At 41.5% G+C, this 19,348-nt stretch overlaps 2 protein-coding genes across 5 annotated transcripts in view; one reads left to right on the top strand and one right to left on the bottom strand.

Annotated features, from left to right (window-relative positions):
• The window catches only part of LOC115194845 (equistatin-like), a 33,091-nt gene extending 19,333 nt beyond the window's left edge, over positions 1-13,758 (bottom strand). For 2 of the 4 annotated variants that reach the window (XM_029754769.1, XM_029754768.1), the window contains exons 1-2: positions 13,688-13,758; positions 13,105-13,168 (exon numbers count right to left, since the gene is read on the bottom strand). In XM_029754769.1, the coding sequence (XP_029610629.1) occupies positions 13,105-13,156 (52 nt within the window). In that variant the 5' untranslated portion in view covers positions 13,157-13,168; positions 13,688-13,758. Of the gene's footprint in view, positions 1-11,924; positions 12,049-12,129; positions 12,236-12,329; positions 12,462-13,104; positions 13,169-13,687 lie in introns of those variants that run through there. The other 2 variants (XM_029754772.1, XM_029754771.1) reach the window with 2 other exon arrangements.
• LOC115194862 (equistatin-like) lies at positions 843-3,908 on the top strand. The gene is made up of 5 exons (XM_029754791.1): positions 843-869; positions 2,675-2,738; positions 3,381-3,512; positions 3,607-3,702; positions 3,785-3,908. Exons 2-4 carry the CDS (start codon positions 2,687-2,689, stop codon positions 3,684-3,686), a joined length of 264 nt encoding a protein of 87 aa, XP_029610651.1. The 5' UTR covers positions 843-869; positions 2,675-2,686; the 3' UTR covers positions 3,687-3,702; positions 3,785-3,908.
• Positions 13,759-19,348: the final 5,590 nt, after the last annotated feature.

Raw genomic sequence — 19,348 nt, 5'->3', positions numbered from 1 at the left:
AGTGGGCTGAGTTCTACTGCACGGGCTTTGTCCTACAGCAGGCCGGCAGCCTGGGAGAACAGGACACTATCGTTCATCACACCTTATAACTTCTCTGCAGTAAAATCTCATAACCCAAGGAGTTCTCTGCAGCTACCACCACAACATCTATTTTCAGTGATTTATGTTCCATTTCTGTGGTTCAGGTGATACCCATGGCTATGAATGCTAAGAAACCAACCTTACTGAAACACATGTTATTCCTATCACTCTCTATTGGCCTCGGCATACTCACAGGGAGCCTCTCAGGATCCCTTGAAACTGGACCCATCTTCCTCTACTACTCTCTTCACTGCCTATGAAGATTCCTTCACAGAAAATGACTGAAGTAAAAGTGTAAATCACCCAGTAAATATTACTTGAGTACAGTTTTAAAAGTTTCAGCAAATATACTGAAGTATCAACATTAAATGTAATTGATAAAATATACTTAAGTTCAAAAGTAAAAGTATAAATCATTTCAAATTCATTATATTAAGCAAACCAGACGGCACCATTTTCTTGTTTTTTTATTTGATTACGGATAGCCAGTGTCACACCAACTCTCAGACATAATTTGCAAAGGAAGCATTTGTGTTTAGTGAGTCTGTTAGATCAGAGGCAGTAGGGATGACCAGGGATGTTCTCTTGATAAGTGTGTGAATTAGATAATTTTTACATAAGTACTTTACACCACCAGCTAATGGCCCGACATCGGGATCTCTTGTTGGGTTAATGAGGCAACTAGTCACACCTGTGACAGGTCCTTTAAAAGGAGAGGTGGAAGAGGTAGACCATAACTCACAGACAACAGAGAGACAACCAGTGAATCCTTTGGAAGAGTGCAGAAGGTGAGCTTGTGATATTATGTAGTAGATTAGCTGCCTCTCAAATGGCACGTTAATCGTATGTGGCCCTGGTCAAGTGTAGTGCACTATATATATGATGCCTTTTTGTGGGTCGACCCCCCCCCCCTGAATTTAAGAGCATAGACTAATAGTTACCTTTGTAGTGAATTGAAGTCTCTGTCAAGATCTAGTCTGCTTCCCCTTCCCTGCGTAGTGCACTGTGGGCCCTTGTCAAAGGTGGTTCACTACATAAGGCATGAGGAGCCATTTGGGAAGGATTCATATTCCTGTGTGCCAGGCTCTTCAACCACATACAATAGATTAGATGATACCGGAATTTTAGTGGAAGAATGGTAGCACGCCGTGTTGCCGATACTCGCTTGTTGGGGTCCTCAGGACTGGGTTTAGCAATTGTTGCATAAGTTTTGTACTTAACACAAGGTTTCCTCTCCTCTAGTACCTGACTGACCAGTGGCTCAATGCTATGGATAATGGCAAGTTTGTGGGGGTACTATTTTTAGATTTCAGTGCAGCATTTGATTTAGTGGATCATGAGAGAATTTTGACAAAATTAATGCATTATGGTTTTAAGGAGGTAGCATTGATTTGGGTACAGTCATATCTAACTGACAGGAAACAGTCCACCTATATCAATGGTTCATTTTCTTCCCCTCATGCTTTAAACTGTGGAATACCGCAGGGCAGCTGCCTTGGGCCACTTCTTTATTTAATATATACCAACGACCTTTCCTATGCCCTAGCTGAAACTCAAGCTACTATATTTGCAGATGATACTACAATTTATGCAGCAGGACAATCGGTTCAACAGGTACAGCAAGCTTTACAAGGAGATTTGGAGAATATTAGGGAGTGGGTTTGCCAGAATAAACTTGTTTTAAACACCAAGAGAACCAAAGTTATGTTGGTCTGTTCCACTAGGAAAAGGCCAAAACACCATGGGATACAATTAAGTATGGGAGGAGTACAAATTGAAGAAGTGGCAGAAACCAAACTATTAGGAGTGCAGCTAGACAACTGCTTATCATGGTCATCTCAAATAACTAATCTGTAAAAAAATATTAAAACGGCATGCATAATCAGAAGGATAGCTAAATATTTACCAGGAAAAATTCTTAAGCAAATAACACAAGCTTTAATTGAGAGTCAAGTGAACTACTGTTCTGGGGAAATGCATCATCAAGTGAAGTTAGGAGGCTGCAGATTGCACAGAACAAAGCAGCAAGGATTGTTTTACGGTGGAGATGTGGTTTTTCTGTTGCAGTCATACGCAATGTTCTTGGTTGGTCATCAATCGACACGATAATTGCAAAAAACATGCTTATTTTATTTCATAATATACATCATTTAAAACGGCCAAGTACAATTCACAATGGTAATCAGTTGGTAAGAGACAGACATTCCGTAAATACTAGGAATAGATTGTCCACCATCTATGCGGCAAAATAAAATTTCGATTTAGAGCAATAAAGAAATGGAATAAATTAACTGAGCAAACCAGAAACCTTTCAATATGTAAATTTAAACATTTTAAAACAATTTAAATATAATACACAGAAATGTTGTGGGATTACAGTAGTTTATTTATTGGTTTATTACGTTAGTATATTATGTATGTTTGTAATAGTGTGTTTATGTGAAAATGTGTTCGTATATAAATTGTATTTTAATATTTAAGGACTCTTGGAAGATTAGTCCAAATGGGGACTAAAAAGATCCAAATCTAGTACCCACAGCCATTCCAGATTTAACATGCTCAACTAATCTCGCTCTTGTTCTCTCTCTCTCAGGAGACTATCACCATGGCCATATTGACCATCATTCTGCTTGTTAGCACAGCTTTTGCTCTGGGAGGTAAGAGTGATGTACCTCACACTTACTCACCAACATTTTAATAACATTAGTGGGTGTTGATCTGTCCTATTCACACACGTACGTATTAATGTTTTGTTTCATAACCAGTTGTCCCTTGGACAGCCATTATCAACCGTGACACTGGAGAGAAGGTTGTCTTGCTCAAGGGCACATAGACAGATATTTTAACTTGACATTCAGGGATTAAATCTAGGAACCTTTGTATTACTGGCCCAACTCTCTAACCGCTAGGCTACCTGCCACTCCTCTTGTTCCAGAGATGTATATTGGTGTCTAGATGCTGGACTGAGGTATTCTGATATGAATGGTTTGATCATTCAACTGGATGTATGATTGGATTGTCAGGAAGTAACACTGACACAACTTACCCCCACTTTCAGTCTTAGTTTCATCAGCTGTTATACAGAAGACAGAAACTGAATTGACTGCACAGGGCTTTTAAACAAGTAGCGCAATTTCAGTATTTAGCCAGGAAGTACCTAGGTTACATCTGAAATGGAACCCTATTCCGTATAAACTACTTCTGACCAGGGACTATATGGGACGCAACCCAAGATTCCGGCATGCATGTGCTGCAATGTTATGTCCACATTACAATTAATGTATGTTACCTGTGTCCAGATGCTGGGATACGACCCATGACCCCCTGTGAGCGTGCTAGATATGCCGCGACACATGGCCCAATTGGAGCCTACATCCCCACGTGTGACGCCGCAGGACGATACACCCCTAAGCAATGTTCGGGCTCTACAGGTTAACACGGACGCACATATACACACACTAAATTCTCCAATTCAGTTGAATGTTACAGTAAATATTGTATGTTCAACATGTCTATTTCTGGTAGGTTACTGTTGGTGTGTGACCACTACTGGACAGAAGATTCAGGGTACGGAGACTCCACCAGGCACTGCTATCAACTGCTAGCAACTGTTCCATCAAGGTGTGTGTCTGTGTGTATACATACTCATTCACTAAATGTTATTTCTTTGCAGCTGATTCTGGATGTTTTTGTCTAATTGTAGATGAAAGGCGTTGGAATGAAGACTTTGAAAAGACGGACAGTTGTCTTTACTGTACGACAGGAACTGAATCACATCCCATATAAATACATGAAGAAATCCAGAGATTAAACTGTTGATTTGCTTACTTTATTGTTGGTGTGATTATCTGAACCAGTCCATTTCTGGGAAATGGAGGAAGGAGTAGGACTGTATTACCAGCAGTCAAATTCCACGTGACCATTTAGTAATTTGGCTTCTCCAAGCTCTGATGCTGGTGATGGTCATTAGTTGCCTGGTACTCAGCACTCTATTGTCCCTCTAATCACTCTGACATCAATGTAAAACATTTCATGAGCTGATGTTGCGCAACATTTCTATAACCTATGCAGTTGTCTGAGAACAGCCTCATGGCTTCTATTAGAAAGAGGATCCCATCAGCTTTCTATAGGTTAGATCTACTATTTGCAGTACCAGTCAAAAGTTTGAACACCTACTCATTCCAGGGTTTTCATCTGTAATATTTTCAACTATGACATAACACATGGAATCACATCTTAAACCAAAATATTTTGAGATTCTTTGCCTTGACAGCTTTGTACACTCTTGGCATTCTCTCAACCAGATTCATGGAATGCATTTCAATTAACAGGTGACTTAATTTGTGGCATTTCTTTCCTCAATGCGTAAGAGCCGATCAGTTGTGACAAGGTAGGGGTGGTATACAGAAAATAGCCCTATTTGATATTTTAAGACCAAGTCCATATTATGGCAAGAACAGCTCAATGCAAAAAGAAACAGCCCATTACTTTAAGACAGGAAAATCAGTCAATGCGGAACATTACAAGAGCAGTCTCAAAAACCAAGCGCTACGATGACTCTCATGAGGAAGACCCAGTTACCTCTGCAGCCCAAATAAACACTTCACAAAGGTCAAGTAACAGACATCTCGACATCTGCTCAGGAGACTGCGTGAATTAGGCCTTCATGGTCGAATTGCTGCAAAGAAGCCACTAAAGGACGATAAGAGACTTGCTTGGGTCAAGAACCACAAGCAATGGACATTAGACCGGTGGGAATCTGTCCTTGGTCTGAGTCCAAATTTGAGATTTTTGGTTCCAAACGCTGAGTCTGTGAGACGCAGAGTAGTTGAATGGATCTCCGCATGTGGTGTTCCCACCGTGAAGCATGGAGGTGATGGTGCTTTGTTGGGGACACTGTCAGTGATTTATTTAGAATTCAAGGCACACTTAACCAGCATGGCTACCGAAGTGATACGCCATCCCATCGGATTTGGCTTAGTGGGACTATCATTTGTTTTTCAACAGGACAATGACCCAACACACCTTCAGCTGTGTAAGGGCTATTTGACCAATAAGGAGAGTGCATCAGATGACCTGGCCTCCACAATCACCCAATTTAGATGGTTTGGGATGAGTTCAATCAATCAAATATATTTATGAAGCCCTTTTTACATCAGCCGATGTCACAAAGTGCAATACAGAAAGCCAGCCTAAAACAGCAAGCAATGCAGATGTAGAAGCACGGTGGCTAGGAAAAACTCCCTAGAATGGCAGGAACCTAGGAAGGTGCGGTATAGAGAGAGTCGAAAACAGCAGGTCCGGGACAAGGTAGCACGTCCAGTGAACAGGTCAAGGTTCCATAGCCGCAGGCAGAACAGGTGGACTGGGGACAGCAAGGAGTCGTCAAGCCAGGTGGCCCTGCGGCATGGTCCTAGGACTCAGGTCTTAAGGGAGAAGAGAACGAGAAAGAAAGAACTAGAGGGTGCATACTTTACCTCTATGGGCTAGGTGGGACGTGACCGTCAACAGCCAGTGGAACAGCGTGGCGCGAAATACAAAAACCTCAAATGCGAAAGCAAAACATTAGATTATGTTAGTAGAGTACATACACGAAAATAATCACAAAGCCATTTTCCAAGCAAGCATATGTCACAAAAACCCAAAACACAGCTAAATGAAGCACTAACCTTTGATCTTCATCAGATGAGACTCCTAGGACATTCTGTTATACAATACATGTATGTTTTGTTCAATCAAGTTCATATTTATATCCAGAAACCGCTTTTTACATTGGCGTGTGATATTCAGAACATGCATTCCCACCAAAAACTTCCGGTGAATTTACTAAATTACTCATGAACGCTGACAAAATACATAATTATTTTAAGATTTATAGATACAGAACTCCTTTATGCAATCGCTATGTCAGTTTTATTTGAGACGACACTACAACCATCATGATTGATTAATTGTCAGATCCAACAGAAGATCTCTTTGTTTCTTGGGACCTAGAACTAGCATCTCTGCTTTGTCTGAGTTTTAAAGTAAAACATTTGCCGCCTTCCAGTTCCTTATGTCTGAAACACAGGTTTCCAGAAGGGCAATTTTGGGGCTTCACCATGATTCATCTAAATGTACAGCTGTGTATCGTCCGCATAGCAGTGAAAGTTAACGTTATGTTTCCGAATGACATCACCAAGAGGTAAAATATATATATATATATAATGAAAACAATAGATGTCCTAAAACGGAAACTTGAGGAACACCGAAATATACAGTTGAATTGTCAGAGGACCAACCATCCACAGAGACAAAACGATATCTTTCCGACAGATAAGATCTAAACCAGGACAGAACTTGTCCGTGTAGATCAATTTGGGTTTCCAATCTCTCCAAAAGAATGTGTTGATCTATGGTATCGAAGCAGCACTAAGGTCTAGGAACACGAGGACAAAGGAAGAGCCTTGGTCTGACACCATTAAAAGGTATTTTACAACCTCCACGAGTGCAGTCTCAGTGAGTTGGACCACAGAGTTAAGAAAAGCAGCCAACAAGTGCTCAGCATATGTAGGAACTCCTTCAAGACTGTTGGAAAAGCATTCCAGTTGAAGCTGGTTGAGAGAATGCCAAGAGTGTGCAAAGCTGTCATCAAGGCAAAGGGTGGCTACTTTGAAGTATCTGAAATATCTGAAATATTTTGATTTGTTACAGTGGGGGAGAAAAGTATTTGATCCCCTGCTGATTTTGTACGTTTGCCCACTTACAAAGAAATTATCAGTCTATAATTTTAATAGTAGGATTTTTTGAACAGGGAGAGACAGAATAACAACAGTATTATCCAGAAAAACGCATGTCAGAAATGTTATAAAATTACTTGCATTTTAATGAGGGAAATACATATTTGACCCCTCTGCAAAACATGACTTAATACTTGGTGGCAAAACCCTTGTTGGTAATCACAGAGGTCAGACATTTCTTGTATTTGGCCACCAGGTTTGCACACATCTCAGGAGGTATTTTGTCCCTCTACTCTTTGCAGATCTTCTCTAGGTCATTAAGGTTTCGAAGCTGACGTTTGGCAACTCGAACCTTCAGCTCCCTCCACAGATTTTCTATGGGATTAAGGTCTGGAGACTGGCTAGGCCACTCCAGGACCTTAATGTGCTTCTTCTTGAGCCACTCCTTTGTTGCCTTGGCCGTGTGTTTTGGGTCATTGTCATGCTGGAATATCCATCCACGACCCATTTTCAATGCCCTGGCTGAGGGAAGGAGGTTCTCACCCAAGATTTGACAGTACATGGCCCCGTCCATCGTCCCTTTGATGCAGTGAAGTTGTCCTGTCCCCTTAGCAGAAAAACACCCCCAAAGCATAATGTTTCCACCTCCATGTTTGACGGTGGAGATGGTGTTCTTGGGGTCATAGGCAGCATTCCTCTTCCTCCAAACACGGTGAGTTGAGTTGATGTCAAAGAGCTCCATTTTGGTCTCATCTGACCACAACACTTTCACCAGTTGTCCTCTGAGTCATTCAGATGTTCATTGGCAGACTTCAGACGGGCCTGTATATGTATTCTTGAGCAGGGGGATCTTGCGGGCGCTGCAGGATTTCAGTCCTTCACGGCGTAGTGTGTTACCTATTGTTTTCTTGGTGACTATGGTCCCAGCTGCCTTGAGATCATTGACAAGATCCTCCCGTGTAGTTCTGGGCTGATTCCTCACCATTCTCATGATCATTGCAACCCCACGAGGTGAGATCTTGCATGGAGCCCCAGGCCGAGGGATATTGACAGTTCTTTTGTGTTTCTTCCATTTGCAAATAATCACACCAAATGTTGTCACCTTCTCACCAAGCTGCTTGGCGATGGTCTTGTAGCCCATTCCAGCCTTGTGTAGGTCTACAATCTTGTCCCTGACATCCTTGGAGAGCTCTTTGGTGTTGGCCAAGGTGGAGAGTTTGGAATCTGATTGATTGATTGCTTCTGCGGACAGGTGTCTTTTTTACAGGTAACAAGCTGCGGTTAGGAGCACTCCCTTTACGAGTGTGCTCCTAATCTCAGCTCGTTACCTGTATAAAAGACACCTGGGAGCCAGAAATCTTTCTGATTGAGAGGGGGTCAAATACTTATTTCCCTCATTAAAATGCAAATCAATTTATAACATTTTTGACATGCGTTTTTCTGGATATTTTTGTTGTTATTCTGTCTCTCACTGTTCAAATAAACCTTCTATTAAAATTATAGACTGATCTTTTCTTTGCCAGTGGGCAAACGTACAGAATCGGCAGGGGATCAAATACTTTTCCCCCCCACTGTAAATCACTTTTTTGTTTACTACTTGATTCCATATGTGCTATTTCAGAGTTTTGATGTCTTCACTATTATTCTACAATGTAGAAAATAGTAAAAATGAAGATAAACCTTTGACTGAGTACGTGTGTCCAAACTTTTGACTCATGCTGTATTTATCAACTTTCCTAATATTAAGAACATGGCTTATATTTACAACAGGAGTATAGCCTACCTGGCTGGCATGAAAATTAAACAAGGGAAAAGAATCCTCCATTCGCTATTTAACCTGTTGGGGGTAGGGGGCAGTATTTGCACGGCCGGATAAAAAACATACCCGATTTAATCTGGTTATTACTACTGCCCAGAAACTAGAATATGCATATAATTATTGGCTTTGGATAGAAAACACCCTAAAGTTTCTAAAACTGTTTGAATGGTGTCTGTGAGTATAACAGAACTCATATGGCAGGCAAAAACCTGAGAAGATTCCTTACAGGAAGTGGCCTGTCTGACCATTTCTTGGGCTTCTACACTATCTTAATTGAAAACTTAGTATCTCTGCTGTAACGTGACACTTCCTACGGCTCCCATAGGCTCTCAGAAGGCGGCAAACCGCTGAATGATGTCTTTGGAGCATAACCACCGAAAACTTCCGGTGAATTTACTAAATTACTCACGATTATCGTTCACAAAATACATAACAATTATTTTAAGAATTATAGATACAGACTCCTTTATGCAATCGCGGTGTCAGATTTTAAAATAGCTTTTCGGCAAAAGCACATTTTGCAATATTCTGAGTACATAGCCCGGCCATCACGGCTAGCTAATTTGACACCCACCAAGTTTGGCCCTCACCAAAGTCAGATTTACTATGAGAAAAATTGGATTACCTTTGCTGTTCTTCGTCAGAATGCACTCCCAGGACTTCTACTTAAACAACAAATGTTGTTTTGGTTCCAAATAATCCATAGTTATATTGAAATAGCTCCGTTTTGTTTGTGCGTTCAGGTCAGTATCCGAAGGGTGACGCGTGAGCGCCTTTCGTGACAAAGCATTTCAAAATATTCCATTACCGTACTTCGAAGCATGTCAAACGCTGTTTAAAATCAATTTTTATGCTATTATTCTTGTAAAATATCGATAATATTACAACCGGGCGATGTTGTATTCATTCAAAGGCTAAAAGAAAAAACTTGAGAATTCTCATGAATGCGCTTCTCAGTGTCACTGTTCCCAGGCTGACCACTCACAAACAGAGCTGCTGTACGTCGCCCAGAGACTGCAGACACCCCATTACACTTTCTGGCGCCTTCTGAGAGCCAATGGAAGCCTTAAAAAGTGTCACGTAACAGCACAGATGCTGTAATTTTGATAGAGATGCAACAGAAGGAGAACAAATTGTCAGACAGGGCACTTCCTGTATGGAATCTTCTCAGGTTTTGGCCTGCCATATGAGTTCTGTTATACTCACAGATACCATTCAAACAGTTTTAGAAACTTTAGTGTTTTCTATCCAAATATACTAATTACATGCAGTATTTTCCGGCCGTGAAAATACTGCCCCCTAGCCCAGACAGGTTAAAAAAGTACATTTGAATGACACTAAGTGGCAGTGTTTTTACAACTAATGCCGGTTTGCCTGAGGCTGATGCCGTGCAAGTGTTTGTGAACATGCATATACACAGACTCTCATTCAAAGAAACACATGCAAGAACACACACATACATGTAATAGTGCCAGACATGCACACAAACATATACAGATGGCGTTGCTGTTATGATTTTAGTTGTCCTTGATATCCTTTGTTTTAAATGTATTCTTTTTTTTTTAATTGCGTTGGTTGCTGTTTTCGTGTCTTTTCCTTTTTTCTCTTTAGTTCATTCTCTTGGTTGTTGGTGCATTGGGGGGTTCTTGGGGGTGGGGAATGGAATTAATTGTATTTTTTATTTTTCTTCTTCCTGGGGGGCTGTGGGAGGGGTCTCGAATGGATGAGGGACAGCTATTGGGGAACTGTGGGGGGGGATCTCGGAGGGTTCGGGTTCACGTTTTTTGGCCTGGTGGTAGATCGGCCAACATGCCCTTGAGCAGAGCATTGACCCTGGATGCTTCTGTGTGTCGCTCTGAATGGGAATCTGTTGGATGACTGGGATGATGTAGTTATTGAGCAGCTTCACTGTAAGTATATTGTGTTTTGAATATTCAATAAATTAAACAAAATAAAATAAAACTCAGCCAATGCAGTATTTATGGATCTCAATTAGCTGCTGCCAAGGCAGAAGCTACTCATCCTGCGGTTCAGCAAAATTAAGGCAGTTATACGTTTTAAAAACATTACCATACATAAGATTTCACAACATATTAAGTGTGTGCCCTCAGGCCTCTACCACATCTATAACACAAAATCCAAGTGTACATGGGTGTAGTGTGTATGTTAGTACGCATGTGTCTGTGTTGCTTCAGTCTCCACTGTTCCATAAGGTGTATTTATGTTTTTTTTAAAATCTAATCTTACTGCTGGCATGAGTTTTTTTATGTGGAATAGAGTTCCTATGTAGTACTGTGAAAGTAGTATCTTGGCAACAGTTCGAACATGAAGGCCTGATTCACCCAGTCTCCTCTGAACAGTTGATGTTGAGATGTCTGTTACTTGAACTCTGTGAAACACATTTGGGCTGCACTTTCTAAGACTGGTATCTCTATTGAACATATCCTCTGCAAGAGAGGTAACTCTGGGTCTTCCTTTCCTGTGGTGATCCTCATGAGTCATCGTAGCGCTTGGTTTTTGAGACTGCACTTGAAGAAAAGTTCAACGTTCTTGAAATATTCCGCGTTGACTGACCTTCCTTACAGTAACAGGCTGTTTCTCTTTGCATTGAGATGTTCTTGCCATAATATGGACTTGGTCTTAAAATAACAAATAGGGCCATTTTCTGTATACCACCCCTACCTTGTCACAACTGATCGGCTCTTACGCATTGAGGAAAGAAATTCCACAAACTAAGTCACACCTGTTAATTGAAATGCATTCCATGAATCTGGTTGAGAGAATGCCAAGAGTGTACAAAGCTGTCAAGGCAAAGGGTGGCTACTTTGAAGAATCTCAATATATTTTGGTTTAAGATGTGATTCCATGTGTTATGTCATAGTTGAAAATATTACAGATGAAAACCCTGGAATGAGTAGGTGTGTTCAAACTTTTGACTGGTACTGCAAATAGATCTAACCTATAGAAAGCTGATGGGATCCTCTTTCTAATAGAAGCCATGAGGCTGTTCTCACACAATTGCATAGGTTATAGAAATGTTGCGCAACATGAGCTCATGAAATGTTTTACATTTGCATTGATGTCAGTGATTAGAGGGACAATAGAGTGCTGAGTACCAGGCAGTTAGCAAGTGTGGTAGGCTACTAATGACCATCACCAGCATCAGAGCTTGGAGAAGCCTAATTACTAAAATATCACATGGAATTTGACTGCCTTAATTTCTTGTAACTGCCGGTAATACAGTCCTACTCCTTCCTCCATTTCCCAGAAAAGGACTGGTTCAGATAATCACACCAACAATAAAGTAAGTAAATCAACAGTTTAATCTCTGGATTTCTTCATGCATTTATATGGGACGTGAATCAGTTCCAGTCGTACAGTAAAGACAACTGTCCGTCTTTTCAAAGACTTAATTCCAACGCCTTTCATCTGCAATTAGACAAAAAACATTAACAGCCAGAATCAGCTGCAAAGAAATAACATTTAGTGAATGAGTATGTATACACATACAGACACACACCTTGGTGGAACAGTTGCTAGCAGTTGATAGCAGTGCCTGGTGGAGTCTCCGTACCCTGAATCTTCTGTCCAGTAGTGGTCACACACCAACAGTAACCTACCAGAAATAGACATGTTGCACATACAATATTTACTGTAACATTCAACTGAATTGGAGAATTTAGTGTGTGTATATGTGCGTCCGTGTTAACCTGTAGAGCCCGAACATTGCTTAGGGGTGTATCGTCCAGCGGCGTCACACGTGGGGATGTAGGCGCCAATTGGGCCATGTGTCGCGGCATATCTAGCACGCTCACAGGGGGTCATGGGTCGTATCCTAGCATCTGGACACAGGTAACATAGATTGATTGTAATGTGGACATAACATTGCAGCACATGCATGCCGGAATCTTGGGTTGCGTCCCATATAGTCCCTGGTCAGAAGTAGTTTATACGGAATAGGGTTCCATTTCAGATGTAACCTAGGTACTTCCTGGCTAAATACTGAAATTGCGCTACTTGTTTAAAAGCCCTGTGCAGTCAATTCAGTTTCTGTCTTCTGTATAACAGCTGATGAAACTAAGACTGAAAGTGGAGGTAAGTTGTGTCAGTGTTACTTCCTGACAATCCAATCATACATCCAGTTGAATGATCAAACCATTCATATCAGAATACCTCAGTCCAGCATCTAGACACCAATGTACATCTCTGGAACTAGAGGAGTGGCAGGTAGCCTAGCGGTTAGAGAGTTGGGCCAGTAACAAAGGTTCCTAGTTTAAATCCCTGAATGTCAAGTTAAAATATCTGTCTATGTGCCCTTGAGCAAGACAACCTTCTCTCCAGTGTCACAGTTGATAATGGCTGCCCAAGGGACAACTGGTTATGAAACAAAACATTAATACGTACGTGTGTGAATAGGACAGATTCACACCCACTAACGTCTATATTAAAATGTTGGTGAGTAGGTGTGAGGTACATCACTCTTACCTCCCAGAGCAAAAGCTGTGCTAACAAGCAGAATGATGGTCAATATCGCCATGGTGATAGTCTCCTGAGAGAGAGAGAACAAGAGCGAGATTAGTTGAGCATTTTAAATCCTCTGGAATGGCTGTGGGTGCTAGAGGAGAGGTTGAGGAAACCCTGTGATAAGTACAAAACTTATGCAACAATTGCTAAACCCAGTCCTGAGGACCCCAACAAGCGAGTATCGGCAACACGGCGCGCTACGATTCTTCCACTAAAATTCAGGTATCTAATCTATTGTATGTGGTTGAAGAGCCTGGCACACAGGAATATGAATCCTTCCCAAATGGCTCCTTATTCCTTATGTAGTGAACCACCTGACGAGGGCCCACAGTGCACTACGCAGGGAAGGGGAAGCAGACTAGATCTTGACAGAGACTTCTATTCACTACAAAGGTAACTATTAGTCTATGCTCTGAAATTCAGGGGGGGTCGACCCACAAAAAGGGGTCATATATACATAGTGCACTACACTTGACCAGGGCCACATAAGATTAACGTGCCATTTGAGAGGCAGCTAGTCTACTAAATAATATCACAAGCTCACCTTCTGCACTCTTCCAAGGGATTCACTGGTTGTCTCTCTGTTGTCTGTGAGATAAGGTCTACCTCTTCCACCTCTCCTTTTAAAGGATCTGTCACAGGTGTGACTAGTTGCCTCATTAACCCAACGAGAGATCCCGATGTAGGCCATTAGCTGGTGGTGTAAAGTACTTATGTAAAAATTGTCTAATTCACACACTTATCAAGAGAACGTCCCTGGTCATCCCTACTGCCTCTGATCTGTCGGCCATTAGCTGGTGGTGTAAAGTACTTGTGTAAAAATTCTTTAAAGTACTACTTAAGTAGTATTTTGGGGTATCTTTACTTTACTACTTCTATTTATTTCAACTTTCACTTCACTACATTCCTAAAGAAAATAATGTACTTTTTACTCCATACATTTTCCCCGACACCCAAAAGTACTTGTTAGATTTTGAATGATTAGCAGGACAGAAAAAATTGTCTAATTCACACACTTATCAAGAGAACATCCCTGAAGATCCCTACTGCCTCTGATCTGGCAGACTCACTAAACACAAATGCTTCCTTTGCAAATGATGTCTGAGAGTTGGTGTGACACTGGCTATCCGTAATCAAATAAAAAAAACAAGAAAATGGTGCCGTCTGGTTTGCTTAATATAAGGTATTTGAAATTATTTATACTTTTACTTTTGATACTTAAGTATATTTCATCAATTACATTTAATTTTGATAATTCAGTATATTTGTTGAAACTTTTAGACCTTTACTCAAGTAATATTTTACTGGGTGACTTTCACTTTTACTTGAGTGATTTTCTCTGAAGGTAGCTTCATTAGGCAGTGAAGAGAGTAGTAGAGGAAGATGGGTCCAGGTTCGAGGGATCCTGTTGTGGTTGTAGCTGCAGAGAACTCCTTGGGTTATGAGATTTTACTGCAGAAGAGTTGCAAGGTGTGATGAACGATAGTGTCCCGTTCTCCCAGTCTGCCGGCCTGCTGTAGGACAAAGCCCGCGCAGAAGGACTCAGCCCATGCAGTAGGACTCAGCCCACTCAGTTGTACTCAGCCCATGCACTAGGACTCAGTCCACCCAGTTGGACTCAGCCAACCCCATAGTATGATTATGCATTAATGCTTTTGTTGTAAAATAATATTTTTATTGTGACAATTATCTTCCCCAAACGTGAAACTCATGCGCTGCATGTGCATGCCAGTTTGGCTCTACACCCATTGTAAAGAGGTTATTTGGCCACTTTAGTTGTAATACAAATGTAGCCAGGTGGTTAAATGGCATAGTTGTATTCATTTATATCCACTAGATGGCACTGTAACTTTAATAGATTCATAAATAAGGTGTGCAAGCAATTATGGGATTGTGCAAGCGCAGCGTGTAAGAGTGAGAGCAAGCAATTACACTGGAGAGCTACTGAAATCCATTGTGGGTCCAACGTTACTTTGGATTGGCATGGGGATGTTAGCTTCTTGCTAGCTGAATACCAGTGCTCTCAGAGACACGTTGTGGAGTTAATGATTACATTATTTAAAGCTGCTGTATGGGTGAGGATCTACTGTTCCGTGTGGGGTTAGGGTATCACGTGGACAGTGTGTTTAAAGCCGAGCCACTACTCAGATTGTTTTTACACACTTTAATAACAGATTTATCTCACTTGATTGTGATTTAGACTACATTTTACTTTAAGGTGACTTCCTCTATTAGTGATTTCCCTTCTACATTATCCTATTTTGAATGTAAGCTTCGACAGTATAAACAACCCCAAATCATTTTGTGTCCTGTGCTGGATTGACTTTCGCCAGGCTACACAAACCTTATCAAAACATATAGGCCTATTGGCTAGGCTACATGAGGTGTTGCGCTAAGATATGAAAAAGTAGCAAAAAAAATGGTATGCATTGTTCCTTGCCTTACACTGGGCATCATTCACAAGTGATGGGATAATGTTGTCACCCATCAGACTATTCTTGATTGAATCTTGTCTTTACACATACTAAATAATATTTGTGAAATTTGTTTTGATTTAGAATGGACAATAATCATGCACCTGTCTGGAATCGGGCAGGGGAAAAAATACATTTCATCTATGCACTTAAATAGCGAATGGAGGATTCTTTTCCCTTGTTTCATTTTCATGCCAGCCAGGTAGGCTATACTCCTGTTGTAAATATAAGCAATGTTCTTAATATTAGGAAAGTTGATAAATACAGCACGAGTCAAAAGTTTGGACACACCTACTCATTAAAGGGTTTTTCTTGATTTTTACTATTTTCTACATTGTAGAATAATAGGAAAGACATCAAAACTCTGAAATAGCACATATGGAATCAAGTAGTGAACAAAAAAGTGATTTAACAAATCAAAATATATGTTATATTTGAGATACTTCAAAGTAGCCACGCTTTGCCTTGATGACAGCTTTGCACACTCTTGGCATTCTCTCAACCAGCTTCAACTGGAATGCTTTTCCAACAGTCTTGAAGGAGTTCCCACATATGCTGAGCACTTGTTGGCTGCTTTTCTTAACTCTGTGGTCCAACTCACTGAGGCTGCACTCGTGGAGGTGGTAAAAGACCTTTTAATGGTGTCAGACTGAGGCTCTTCCTCTGTCCTCGTGTTCCTAGACCTTAGGGCTGCTTTGATACCATAGATCAACACATTCTTTTGGAGAGATTGGAAACCCAAATTGATCTACACGGACAAGTTCTGTCCTGGTTTAGATCTTATCTGTCGGAAAGGTTTCGGTTTGTCTCTGTGGATGGTTTGTCCTCTGACAAATCAACTGTATATTTCGGTGTTCCTCAAGTTTCCATTTTAGGACCTCTATTGTTTTCATTATCTATATATTTTACCTCTTGATGTCATTCGGAAACATAATGTTAACTTTCACTGCAATGCGGACGATACACAGCTGTACATTTAGATGAAACATGGTGGAGCCCCAAAATTGCCCTCCCTGGAAACCTGTGTTTCAGACATAAGGAACTGGACGGCGGCAAATGTTTTACTTCAAAACTCAGACAAAGCAGAGATGCTAGTTCTAGGTCCCAAGAAACAAAGAGATCTTCTGTTGGATATGACAATTAATCATGATGGTTGTAGTGTCATCTCAAATAAAACTGTAAAGGACCTCAGCGTTACTCTGGACCATGATCTCTCTTTTGATGAACATATCAAGACTGTTTCAAGGACAGCTTTTTTCCATCTCCGTAACTTTGCAAAAATCAGAAACTTTCTGTCCAAAAATGATGTAGAACAATGTATCCATGCTTTTGTCACTTCTAGATGAGAGTACTGCAATGCTCTACTTCCGGCTACCAGGATAAAGCACTAAATAATCTTCAGTTAATGCTAAACACGGCTGCTAGAATCTTGACTAGAACCCCAAAAAATGGTCATATTACTCCAGTGCTAGCCTCTCTACACTGGCTTCCTGTTAAGGCTAGGGCTGATTTCAAGGTTTAACTGCTAACCTACAAAGCATTACATGGGCTTACTTCTATCTATCTTTCCGATTTGGTCCTGCCGTACATATCTACACGTACAATATGGTCACAAGACGCAGGTCTCCTTTTTGTCCCTAGAATTTCTAAGCAAACAGCTGGAGGCAGGGCTTTCTCCTATAGAGCTCAATTTTTATGGAATGGTGTGCCTGTCCATGCGACAGGCACAGACTCTGTCTTGACCTTTAAGTCTTTATTGAAAACTCATCTCTTCAGTAGGTCCTATGATTGAGTGTAGTCTGACCCAGGGGTGTGAAGTTGACAAAAAGGCACTGGAGCGATGAACCACCCTTGCTGTCTCTGCCTGGGTGGTTCCCCTCTCTCCACTGGGATTCTCTGCCTCTGACCCTATTACGGGGACTAATTCACTGGCGCTCTTCCATGCCGTCCCTAGGAGGGGTGTGTCACTTGAGTGGCTTTAGTCTCTGACGTAATCTTCCTGTCTGGTTTTGAGGCCCCCCTCGGGTTCATGCCGTGGGGAAGATCTTTGTGGGCTATACTCGGCCTTGTCTCAGGGAAGCAAGTTGGTGGTTGAAGATATCCCGCTAGTGGTTTGGGGGCTGTGATTTGGAAAAGTGGGTGGGGTTATATCCTGCCAGGTTGGCCCTGTCCGGGGGTATAGTCGGACAGGGCCACAGTGTCTCCAGACCCCTCCTGTCTCAGCCTCCAGTAATTATGCTGCAAAAGTTTGTGTCGGGGGGCTAGGGTCAGTCTGTTAACCTCACTAGGGTAGGGGGCACTATTTTCACTTCCGGATGAAAAGCATGCCCAAAGTAAACTGCTTGCTACTCAGGCCCAGAAGCTAGGATATGCATATAATTGGTGGATTTGGATAGAAAACACTCTAAAGTTTCCAAAACTGTTAATATAATGTATGTGAGTATAACAGAACATTTATGGCAGGCGAAAACCTGAGAAAAATCCAGCCAGGAAGTGGGATTTTTTTTATTTTTGTAGTTTCTAGTGAATGCCATTACAGTATCTATTGACTTAGGACTCAAATTGCACTTCCTGTGGCTTCCACTGAGGATTGATTATAAATATCGTTTGACATGTTTCTACAAACTTTACTGATACTTTTCAGATTTTGTCTGTCCGTTGTGACTGCCTTTGAGCCTGTGGATTACTGAACAAAACGGAGGTTTTTGAATATAAGGAGAGACTTTATCGAACATTTATTGAGTAAATGGGAGTCTTGTGAGTGCAACCATATGAAGATCATCAAAGGTAAGTGATTCATTTTATTGCTATTTCTGACTTGTGTAACTCCTCTACTTGGCTGGTAACTGTTTGTAATGATTTGTCTGCAGGGCGCTGTTCTCAGATAATCGCATGGTATACTTTCCCCATAAAGCCTTTTTGAAATCTGACACCGTGGCTGGATTAACAAGAAGTTAATCTTTAAACCAATGTATACTGCTCAAAAAAATAAAGGGAACACTTAAACAACACAATGTAACTCCAAGTCAATCACACTTCTGTGAAATACAACTGTCCACTTAGGAAGCAACACTGATTGACAATACATTTCACATGCTGTTGTGCAAATGGAATAGACAACAGGTGGAAATTATAGGCAATAAGCAAGACACCCCCAATAAAGGAGTGGTTCAGCAGGTGGTGACCACAGACCACTTCTCAGTTCCTATGCTTCCTGGCTGATGTTTTGGTCACTTTTGAATGCTGGCAGTGCTTTCACTCTAGTGGTAGCATGAGACGGAGTCTACAACTCACACAAGTGGCTCAGGTAGTGCAGCTCATCCAGGATGGCACATCAATGCGAGCTGTGGCAAGAAGGTTTGCTGTGTCTGTCAGCATAGTATCCAGAGCATGGAGGCGCTACCAGGAGACAGGCCAGTACATCAGGAGACGTGGAGGAGGCCGTAGGAGGGTAACAACCCAGCAGCAGGACCGCTACCTCCGCCTTTGTGCAAGGAGGAGCACTGCCAGAGCCCTGCAAAATGACCTCCAGCAGGCCACAAATGTGCATGTGTCTGCTCAAACGGTCAGAAACAGACTCCATGAGGGTGGTATGAGGGCCCGACGTCCACAGGTGGGGGTTGTGCTTACAGCCCAACACCGTGCAGGACGTTTGGCATTTGCCAGAGAACACCAAGATTGGCAAATTCGCCACTGGCGCCCTGTGCTCTTCACAGATGAAAGCAGGTTCA

The sequence above is a fragment of the Salmo trutta genome, chromosome 5 (genome assembly GCF_901001165.1).
Source record: "Salmo trutta chromosome 5, fSalTru1.1, whole genome shotgun sequence".
NCBI lineage: Eukaryota > Metazoa > Chordata > Actinopteri > Salmoniformes > Salmonidae > Salmo > Salmo trutta.
Note: the sequence above shows the minus strand (reverse complement) of the source record. Positions and strands in the feature narration are given on the sequence as shown.